Here is an 11,870-nt window from a genome sequence, read left to right as displayed (position 1 = left end):
AGCCATTCCTCTGCAGATGATCTGTTAGCTGTTTGACAACTACTCTTTCAAGGATTTTTGATATGAAAGGAAGGTTGGAGATTGGCCTATAATTAGCTAAGACAGCTGGGTCTAGAGATGCTTTTTGAGTAAAGGTTTAACTACAGCCAGTTTGAAGGCCTGTGGTACATAGCCGATTATTATAGATAGGTTGATCATATTTAAGATTGAAGCATTAATTAATGGCAGGACTTCTTTGAGCAGTTTTGTAGGAATGGGGTCTAAAAGACACGTTGATGGTTTGGAGGAATTAATTATTGAAGTTAACTCAGAAAGATCAATTGGAGAAAAAGAGTCTAACTTAACATCGATGGTATTAAAAGTAGCTGTAGATAATATTACATCTGTGGGATGAATCTGAGCACACATCACAGTTCATCCTGCTGCCGCGATCAGCCATCACAATAATGACCTCGTTCTACTGGCAGGCCTACAAGCTCCTGCCCTAACGTTGCTTTCACCATGTTTGATGGATCATGTGGTATGCTTCTGTCTTTCTCCATACTTTACTCTTCCCATCAGTTTGGTACAAATTCATCTTGGTTCCATCTGTCCAAAGTATTATTTCTCTTTTAGATGTTTTCTGACTGAATCTGGACTTCCTGTTCCTGAGTACAGCCAGTGGTTTGCACCATCTTGTAAACCCTAAAGTTTTTCTATTTCTCAGTTCTCTATGTTTGTTCTTTCAGCCTAGTGATGACCTTGTATTTGGAAGCTGTTCACTAGAACTCTGAATACGAGGTCCAAAGAGATGTGATAGAGGCAAACATTTGGAATGAACTCCAGATCTTTTAGTCATTTAATTTGTCATGTTGGAGCAGGCCTAACCTGGCAGTGAAACTGCTCCTCCATCACTATCTACTAGTTTTGGGCCTCTAAAAAAGGGGGACTGTGTATAAAGATATCTGTCATTCCTAAGCAGTTAATACGATACTTCTGTTAACCTCCTTGAATTAAAGCTGAAGGTGTGCACTTTAATTTTACTCAGATCTTGATTTTTAAAAATCTTGACTGGATTTAAAATCCATTGTGGTGGTGTACAGAGGCAAAATTACAAACGTGTGCCATTTTCCAAAAGTCCAGGACCTAACAGTATGTCATCCATATTCCCATAAGATGTTTTATGTGGTGAGAAATGTAAGAGAGAACACAGCAGAGCAATGGAAACTTTGATATTGGTAGGAATGTAGTTGGACAGGGAAATTAGAGCATTTTTTTAGTTGATTACGTAATTTATCAGGAGAGATTGATACATCAGGTTGTATGTGAGGAGCAGGATTTTGAATTCTGGATTTAACAGGAAGCCAATGAAGGGAAGCCAAAACAGGAGAAATCTGCTCTCTCTTTCTAGTCCCTGTCAGGACTCTTGCTGCAGCATTTTGGATCAGCTGAAGGCTTTTCAGTGAGTTTTTAGGACATCCTGATAATAAAGAATTACAGTAGTCCAGCCTGGAAGTAATAAATGCATGAACTAGTTTTTCAGCGTCACTCTGAGACAGGATATTTCTAACTTTAGAGATGTTGCGCAAATGAAAGAAAGCAGTCTTACAATGGAAACTTTGATATTGGTAGGAATGTAGTTGGACAGGTGATTCCCGTTTGCACATTTCCTTCTGATATTTCTGACTGCCTGTAATTCATCTTACAGACCTATAGAAAAATATACATTTTGAAAAGGCAAATTTGTGCTAATCATAAATCTTTTGTGGAGGAAAAGAAAGTTCTCGTAAGCCCATTTTGTCTGGTAGACCCTGAGTGGTGTGCAGTTGGTTCTCAGGACTGAAACCTATAACAACTCCTGTACAGACCACACCCAATAAATAACATCATCTACAATCTGAAGTGTTATTTAAATGAAGCAGACTGAGACACAGACTGCACTTTCGGATGAACCTGGAGAGAGGTACGTGAACTCAGCTAACACGCTTTTCTTTTTTCTTCAAAGTCTAGATTTTCACAGATAGTTCTGTGGACATAAAGTGCCAATTAAAGTCCAGTTAGCTGCTTATTGACTAATCAGCTTTGTGACTCTTTCAGATGTATTGTTCATTTCTAGAGTTTCAGTCGTGATTTAGAGTTTATCAGCGTACAGAAACAACATTAGTGAAGGTTACTAATGACCTCTGTCAGAGGCTTTAAGGTTAACTTTACTTAAAGATGAATTTAAAGTACAGTCAAATTTCTTTTCTTCTTCATTTGACATATAATAACAATAAGCCTTTTTGAACAGTAACCCTTACCCTGTTTTTGTCTTAATTTGATGATGCGGTCATCATAATAACCCTTCTTCCTACAGGGACATTGACACCATTATCAGAATCTAAAAAATGAGCATTGAGAGGAGTCAAGTGGACTGTGAAGAACCAAAAGATGGTAAAACCTATGTCATGTACCATGGCACAACGAGGGCAAATGCTCGGTCGATCCAGTCTTCAGGTTTTCGCCAGTCTTCGAATGGGATGCTCGGTCGGGGCGTGTACCTCAGCAGGGACCTGAAGAAAGCGAGTCGCTATCCCATCGGTCACCCTGAGCATGACAGGGTTGTCATTAAGGTTCAGGTCAACGTGGGAAAGGTCATCACCATCAATCGCCAGAATCATCCACTTCAGAAGACTTGGCATGACCGAGGATATGACACCGCCTGGGTACCACCCAAATGTGGGATGGTGACAAGTGGCCTGGAAGAGGACTGCGTCTGGGATCCCAAGCAAATCACAATCCTTGAGACCATTGAACCAAAATCTGTTAGGGATACTGGAGCTGGTTCAAGACCGATCTCAACTTACTACCTCGCAGACCTCCCAGAACATAATTACTACGACTCAAATGATCCTGACGATGATTTTTTAAATGAGGGATTAAGAAAATTGGACATATTTTGGGATGAACTACAGGTAAGTTCCAGAAGCAGTTAATATTGTATTTTGGATATTCAGAAGTGTTTTATATATTTTGATGTTTAAAAAAAGAGACATTGAGTTTTGTATGTGTCATTGTAGGCCAGAAAGACATCAGGCCGAAGTAAACGCAGTCATGATCATCAAGATTATCAAGATTATCAAGATTATCCTTGGTCCGTGTAGCCTTTGAATGACACTTTTTGGTTTTGTTTTGGTGTGTCTTTCTTTTGGGGTAAAATACAGGCTTGTGTGTCTTTTTTGTTTAGTTATTAATAAAACCTTTATTCTATTGTCAACTTTGCCTCTCTGTCTCCCTTTTCAAACTGGATATTGTTATCTCTGTAACATGAATTCAATATTTATTCATATTAAAACATTTTTAGTGTGTAAGGTAAAGACCCTACTATCTAAGTGAGAAAACCCCATCAGTGAAGCAGGACTTGGTGACAGTGGGACAGAAAAACTTCTAACTGGAAGAGACTTTTCATACTTTATTCAAAATGGTAAACTTTCATATATTCACTACTATATTTAAAAATAAATAGGAATACATTTCTATCTGATCAGACACTGTATAACTTGGTAACACAAAATATTTATAAAAATGCATAAAAGTAAAACAGTTGGAGACATGAGCACCACAGACATGACGAAACTAAAAAGACATCATAATCTTAAAAAATATAAAATCATTAAAAAGACACATAGGGGATCTTGTTCTTTTTAGGAGGCATGGGTTTGTCTTTTCATCTTAAAAAAAAAAAAAAACCTCCTGGAAAATGTAAAATAATACTCAGAGACATTTGAAAGTGTAAATACAAAGTTAGCAGTAACCTTAGAGTTGCAGTGATCGCATTTATGGGAAATATGTCAGCCATATTCCCGTAAGCTGGTTTATGTTGTGTAAACGTAAGACAGCCTGCAGCAGAAAATGCAAACGTTTGCAAATACAGCAGGAATCTGGCTGGATGGGCGGAGCCTGCTTTGATTCTGAATGAGAGCATAAAATTGTCATCTACAGCACATAAAACCTGGAGTCATAGTGAAGACCTTTAAATTTTAAAGATCATTTTTAAAGCTCAACACCCTGAAAACTAAGGACATGGTCACTGACTCCAGGAAGTCATGCCCCATCCTGCACTAACAATAGTAAATGGTGCCAGCAGCCATTGAACTGGTGGACAGTTAGAAGTATTTGGAGGGTAGTTTTTGATGTTCTGCCCTTTGAGTCACATTTTGCTGCTACAAAAAAAAAGGTCCAACAATGGCTGTGTTTTTAAGGAAATTGAGTTTTTTATGTTTCATCTGAAATGATGATACATTTTTAATCTGTTCTGTTTTGTAGCATTGTTTGGTACGGTAATCTGTCTCTTTGTCACGGGACTGAACAGACTCAGGCTCTTAGAATGAAAAGTCAAATTTTCAGCTGCTTCCCTCAGGTCGTCAGTGTGAAGTGCCTGCAGTGAAGACCCCAAGACAAAGTGTCTTTTATACCTGCTGTTGTTTCCAACACTGTCATACACAGCACTTCCTTCAAGAGTCAAGATTCAAAGATTCAAAGTGGTTATTATCATGTGTCCAAAGAAAAAAAAGGCATTTCTCTGTGCAATGAAATTGTTTCTTTGCTGTCCACCCACAGATGCCGATTAATATTGTTGCGAAATCAGTTTTTACCCCGGTTCTTTTATTCGTCGAGGGATCCAGAGATGGCACCGGAACTCAGTAGTTATTTTTACAAAATCTTTATTCATCTTTATTCATCTTCATTTAAGCATGCACTTCTAGAAGGGAAGACGAGGCCGGTGTCCCTCTGCAACAATCTTCCCCCTTTGTTAGTTACGCCCAGCTTTATAGAAGCAACCCCATCATAAATCCCCCACAATGTGCTGCAAACTCTGTGTCTGTGTCTATGTGCACGAGCACGTGAGTGCCTGTGTGTGCGCGTACCCACGTGTCTATGTGAGTGCACGTGAGTGAGTGTGCATGTGGATGTGTGAGTATATCAGTTAAAACACTGTGGGTGTGTGTCTCTTCCTAGGGGCCATAAATACCATCTCCCCTCCAGACCACAGTTATCAAGTTAAATGTTGAGACCCCCACCTGGGTATGCCCTGAGGAATTTCCACTTAACATTAACTCCTCTTTGTCTTACTTTCACAGTTCAACTGGGGAGGGTCTCCTAAGATCTACTCCTAAGTTCATGACACAGTCAGGCCTTTATTTATATCCAGGGCAGTGTCAGTGTCTCTACCATAATTCTACATTCTATCTTAACACATTTCTAAACTCTAAAATAAGCTAAACATTTCTACAATATATGCAATAGAAATAGAACAGATGCAATTCAAATAGTAAAAATAAATAAATGAAGACTGGAAGGGAGACAAAAATATTGAATATTGAAGTCTGAAACAGAGATGTGTGCAAAAGAGCTGTAGCTTAATATGCAGGGTGACGTGATGTGCAAAAAATTATTATTACTGTTCAAAAATGGGTCAGCTGTTCAAGAGTCTGATGGCAGTGGGGAAGAAGGAGTTGTTGAGTCGGGATGTTTGGATTTCACAGTTATGAACCTCCGTCTCGAGGGCAGAAGTGTGAACAGTCCTTGTTGGGGGTGTGTGGGGTCTTTGAGGATGGAGGCAGCTCTCCTCTGGACTCTGCGATGGTTGATGCTCTGCAGAGAGGTCAGCCGGGTCCTGGTGATGTTCTCCGTGGTTGTTATCACTCTCTGCAGGCGTTTGTGGTCCATAGCAGCAGTGCTGCCGTACCATGCAGTGATGCAGCTGGTCAGTGTGCTCTCCACAGTGCAGCTGTAGAAGCTGCTGAGGATCTTGGCTGACATCCCAAATTTCCTCAGCCTCCTCAGGAAATACAGCCGCTGCTAAGCCTTCTTGACCAGCTGTGTGGTGTTCAGCGTCCAGGTGAGGTCCTCACTGATGTAGACACCCAGGTACCTAAAGCTGCTCACCATCTCCACATCAAGGCCCTGGATAAACAGCAGCTGGTGAGGCCTCCTCTTCTTCCTCGTGTCCACTATCATCTTCTTTGTCTTGTCAGTTGTCAGTGTTGAGGGTGAGGTTGTTGTCCTCACACCATGACACCAGACCGGCCACCTCTCTCCTGTAAGCCGCTTCGTCCCCTCCAGTGATGCAACCGATCACTGCGAACTAGAGGATGGGACTTTCTTGTAGCTCTTGATAAAACTTGGGCTGTTCTATCAGTTTGTTTTTTTCAAATATCTGTTTTGTTTGATGAGTGGACATGCAGCAAATCAATTTCCGATTGGGGACAATAAAATTATCACTGACTATTGTTATCAGTTCTATACGCTGACCCAGGGTTTCCCAGTCCACCTATGAAGCACAATCATAAAAGAAGCGCTGTTCACATCATATGACCGATCACACGCCTGGTCTGCCAACAACAGGACAAAGTTATCAATCAAAAAAACCTCTTTTTTGTAAAACAAACAAACAAACAAAAACAAAACAAAAACAAACAAACAAACAAACAAAGGCAGTATAAACATAAATCTGTGTGCCCTCTTGGGGAAAAGTAAAACAATGAACCTTTCATCTGAGTCTGCCACTCTTAACCGACACCATCCAGTCTGACTGAAAGTGAAAGACAAAGAAATCTGCAACAGAAAAATGAGAGTTAAACATGGATTTACAACAGGTTCAACGACATGACAGGTAGCTTATTCTTAAGCAACAAAACAAACTCACAGGTAAATTCATTTTTGAATTCCACTTTAATAAACTTCATTTCAAACCACTCTGAGACATCCTTCTTTCAGTTTTGTTTCACGTGCTGTTGTTAAGTCCCTCACTTTAGGCTATAGACATTATTTACTGGGTGTGGTCCTAAAGTGAGGGACTTAACAACAGCATGTGAAACAAAACTGAAAGAAGGATGTCTCTTTTTAAACAGAGCAGAGTGAAACACAGACTCCATTCCTGAATGAACCTGGAGAGAGGTACGTGTGCTAACCACACCTAATGAATACCATCTTATGTGTCTGAAAGACAAGAGAATGTGCAAGACATGAAACGAAAGTGAAACATGGACAGGTGACTTAATGTTTGAGAAACATAGGTGAGTTATTTATTCCCTTTCCACCCCTTCTTTGTACTAGGTCTCATTGGTCTTCCTCACCTAGACCACCTTGAAGGGAAATTAGAGCATTTTTTTAGTTGATTACGTAATTTATCAGGAGAGATTGATACATCAGGTTGTATGTGAGGAGCAGGATTTTGAATTCTGGATTTAACAGGAAGCCAATGAAGGGAAGCCAAAACAGGAGAAATCTGCTCTCTCTTTCTAGTCCCTGTCAGGACTCTTGCTGCAGCATTTTGGATTAACTGAAGGCTTTTCAGGGAGTTTTTAGGACATCCTGATAATAAAGAATTACAGTAGTCCAGCCTGGAAGTAATAAATGCAAGAACTAGTTTTTCAGCGTCACTCTGAGACAGGATATTTCTAATTTTAGAGATGTTGCGCAAATAGAAGAAAGCAGTCTTACATATTTGTTTAATATGTGCATTGAAGGACATGTCCTGGTCAAAAATGACTCCAAGGTTCCTCACAGCATTACTGGAGGCCAAGGTAATGCCATCCAGAGTAAGAATCTGGTTAGATACCATATTTCTAAGATTTTCAGGGCCGAGTACAATAACCTCAGTTTGATCTGAATTAAGAAGCAGAAAGTTAGCGGCCATCCAGGTCTTTATGTCTTTAAGACATTCCTGCAGTTTAACTAATTGGTGTGTGTTACCTGGCTTCATGGATAGATAGAGCTGCGTGTCATCTGCATAGCAGTGAAAATTTATGCTATGTCTTCTAATGATGCTGCCTAAGGGAAGCATGTATAATGTAAACAGAATTGGTCCTAGCACTGAACCCTGTGGAACACCATAATTGACCTTAGTGTGTGAAGAGGACTCTCCATTTACATGCACAAAGTGGAGTCTATTAGATAGATATGATACAAACCACTGCAGTGCAGTACCTGTAATACCTACAGTTATACCAGGGAGTCCAGCGCTTTTGATTTGAGGCTCTCTTTTTTAGGTGAGCCACAGTACTCAGGGTTGAAAACTATTAACAAGATAATCGACCTCTGTAGGAGTAGAGTTCAGGTAGTTGCTCTGCACCGTGTTGGCACATGGAAATGAAGAAGATAAAAGTGGAGGAATCATATTCTTAAAGCTCTTTTTCACTAGTACCTACTCGGCTTGACTCGCATTAAATCAGTTCCGGTCATGTTGATGTCATTTCTGTGAGAAATGAACACCACAACAAAGAAGCACGTTGAGGTGATGGTAAACCTGCTGCTCGTCTTTTTGTGAGACCACGTACTACCACCTAATAGAAAACCCCCCAAAAATGAGCCGAGGCGTGCAGAGCCAACTCGAGTAGGTAGTAGTGGGAAATGGTTATTAGTTACAGCACTTTCAGAAAGACATCTGCTATAATGAACTGTATACCCCACAGCACAGTTAATTTTCTGTGCTATCTGTCAGAACAAATCTGTGACTAAAGAGACTGATGGGGTCTTTTATATTTTGAGATAAGCCAATTTAGTGTAATAATAAATTGTATTCAGGCTGTCATTTTCAGCATCTGCAGCTTCACATAAATGCAAAGTTAGCAGGAGACCTAGAGCCACAGCAGGAGCTAGGTATATGGGAAATATATCAGCCACATTCCCGTAAACTTTCATTGGTCCAAATGAAAGACAGTCTGCAGCAGAACAATGGAAACATTTGCAAATACAGCAGGAACCTGGCTGGATGGGCATTTCCTGTTACGTGTTTCTTTTATAATCTTTTGATAACCTGTTATATAACTCATCTGCATCTGAACAAGAGCATAAAATTATAAATATTAAAGAGACAAATTTCCTTTAATATCACAAAACTTTTATGGAGGAAAATTTGAAAGTGCCAAAAGTTTCACTCTGGCTGAAAACACCTGATCTGTGTGTTGCTGGGTGGCAGGAGTGAAACCTAACTCACACACTGACCACACCTAGTACATATTGTCTGTAACCTAAAGCAAAGGATTAGCAACAGCACGTGAAACAAAACTGAAAGAAGGACGTCAACTGTTAAAAGAAGCAGAGTGAGACACAGACTCCATTCTTGGACCAACCTGCAGAGAGGTATGTTTACAGTATGTTTACAGTGAACGTTCTCAGTACTGCGTGTATGAGGACATATTTAGACTCAGCTGTGAACTTCCTGACTGATAAAAGTGGATTTATGTCAGTTTTATCAGGACTAAATGATCCACTGAGAAGCTGCAGAAAAATGTAACTTAGCAAACCTGAGCTAGTCTTAAATTGTACTTAATGGCAAACTTTTCAATGAGTTCAGTGTTTGAAAACTGTCATTTGAAACTTTATGATTGTCCCCAGTCTTTTACACCTATCATATTTACATTTTTGCCATAAAAACATTACAGTATTTTGGTATCAGCTGCTCAACTTTAAGGTCACACTGTTTTAAATTTCAAATATAGCAAAAATGTATTTATTTGTATTTTTACTTTGAGTTAATCAAAGTAAAAAGTAATTTGGTTCTTAGCAGTTTCTAAAATGTTTAAATATATCCTCAGACGAACAGAAAATTAAGTGAAAGTGTACAGTGTGGAAATCTAACTACACTCTATGATTCAGGAGCTCATTGAGGGGTCAGAGGTCAGACTGTCATTTATTCTGCACTTGATAAGATTCAACCACAGCCTTTAATGCACGGGCTTTTCGATCGGTGTGACTCGAGTAAAAATCCTTCTGGATGACTTCCTAACAGGACCCAGAGAGTCCGAGTAAACAGGGTTTTGTTGAGCAGGTTGTGACATCGACTGGTTCACCAGAAGGGTGTGTTCTGTCCCCTGCTGTTGGCGATTCTGTACACAAACCTGTGTCGGAGCACATTTGACAGTAAAACCATTTTAAAGTATGCAAATAAGACGGTTATTGTTGGTCTTTTGCACGGCAGCAAAACCAGCCACGGATTTGTTGTTGAGCCCTGATCACTGATCTCCAGCTCAACATATTGAAAACCAAAGACATAAATGTTGTTTGTTTTAGAGCGAAGAGGCTTTCTCCTCTTTTTCTAATTGTACTGTCATGAACTTTAACCTTTAACATGCTAACTGAGGCCTGTAGGGTCACCTGGGGTAAATTTGCTTGGACGTTTACTGAGGAAAATTCTTAGTTTTATAGCTAATCTTATCTGTTTGTCTTATTTACATTGATGTCCTCAGGTCAGTAACCCTTTTTCTCCTGCAGGGACACTGACACCAACATCTGGATCTGAAAAATGAGCTTTGAGTGGGTTGAAGATGACGGTCTTCCTGCTGGGATATTTCGAGTCGACGATGAAGGGCCAGAAGATGGTGAAACCTATGCCATGTACCACGGCACCACCAGTGCGAACGCTCGATCGATCTTGGCTTCAGGTTTTTGCCGGTCTTCGGACGGGATGCTCGGTCCAGGGGTCTACCTCAGCAGAGACCTGGAGAAAGCAAGTCGCTATCCCATGAAACACCCTGTGCATGACAAGGTTGTCATTAGGGTTAAGGTCAACGTGGGAAGGGTTAAAGCCATCGATCGTCAGAACCACCCACTTCAGAAGACCTGGCATGACCACGGATATGACACCGCCTGGGTGCCGCCCAACTGTGGGATGGTACGAAGTGGCCTGGAGGAGGATTGTGTCTGGGATCCGAAGCGAATCACAGTCATTGACATCATCAAACCAAAACCTGTCCAGGGCGCTGGAGGCAGCGCCTGGGGTTATAGGTAAACTCAGGAGCAGGTTCTGATTATTCAAATGTATTTTTATATATTTGGATAAGAAATCATAAATTGACATATTTTTGTAACCATGTCAGTGTAACCTGAAAAATAAATGTGTCATAAAAAAGTACTTACTATGTGGGTGTGTTTGTATTCATATGTAAATCATTCATTATTCCATATGTTTATGCATAAAAAAACACAGAAAACACATCAAATCAAATCACTTTAACAACGTACCAGCTCTGAAATGTACTCAAAGTAAGAAAGTAAAAGTAGCTTCTTGAAGAGCATTTCTACTGTACAAAGGTAACTAAGTCCTGTGTTATATTTATATAATATAAAACAATATTAGTATATAAGCTGAAACAACTCAATTCAACAAGATGTCAGCAGATGTTTGACAGCTGTCTTGGCTGATGTCCATTTCCTACTCTGACACCATACTGTGTATATACTAGAGATGGACCGATCCGATATTACGTATCGGTATCGGTCCGATACTGACCTAAATTACTGGATCGGATATCGGCGAGAAATAAAAAATGTAATCCGATCCATTAAATATCAAAAAAGCAGCTCACAAAACTTGCGACACGGCGTAACTCGGCTCATAACCGTAGCACGTTGCAGCAGTATGCGTCACGTGATAGAGCGGCTGTGTGTATTTGTAGCCTCGCTACCAAACCAGCATTTCATCTCCAAGGAAGTTATCCCAGAGAGAAGCAAGTGTGTAAGTTCATCTCTGAATGTTTGTAAAGCGTTCCCATGTTAAGCTTAACAACCGATATATGGAGCGACTGCCTCTCTCTCTCCCTCCCTCTGCTGGTGCTACTTCAATCATGAAACTGATCAATGATCAGCTGATCGGCTTTCCTGTCGCGAGTCCGTCTCTCTTGTTTGTTTTTGGCCCACTTTGCACCAGAAAGAGGAAACCAGCGGCGGAACAACAGCAGCACCTTTAAACTTGATAAGCTGTTGTTAGAATGTATTTAATATTACTTTCTACACCAGGATCCTTTTCTACGTAGCTGACGGCTGGTAACTGTGCAGGGGCGGATCTAGCAAAGTTTAGCCAGGGGGGCCGATAGGGCATGAACAGGGAAAAGGGGGCACAAAGACAT

At 40.4% G+C, this 11,870-nt stretch overlaps 1 protein-coding gene across 1 annotated transcript; it reads left to right on the top strand.

Moving 5' to 3' along the window:
- Positions 1 to 2,340: 2,340 nt before the first annotated feature.
- Positions 2,341 to 10,877, top strand: LOC100699194 (uncharacterized). The gene is made up of 3 exons (XM_019357601.2): positions 2,341 to 2,783; positions 4,493 to 4,502; positions 10,320 to 10,877. The coding sequence occupies exons 1-3, from the start codon at positions 2,367 to 2,369 to the stop codon at positions 10,751 to 10,753; spliced, it is 861 nt and encodes a 286-aa protein (XP_019213146.1). The 5' UTR covers positions 2,341 to 2,366; the 3' UTR covers positions 10,754 to 10,877.
- The last annotated feature ends 993 nt before the right edge of the window (positions 10,878 to 11,870 follow it).

The sequence above is a fragment of the Oreochromis niloticus genome, linkage group LG4, assembly GCF_001858045.2.
Source record: "Oreochromis niloticus isolate F11D_XX linkage group LG4, O_niloticus_UMD_NMBU, whole genome shotgun sequence".
In the NCBI taxonomy this organism is placed as follows: domain Eukaryota; kingdom Metazoa; phylum Chordata; class Actinopteri; order Cichliformes; family Cichlidae; genus Oreochromis; species Oreochromis niloticus.
Note: the sequence above shows the minus strand (reverse complement) of the source record. Positions and strands in the feature narration are given on the sequence as shown.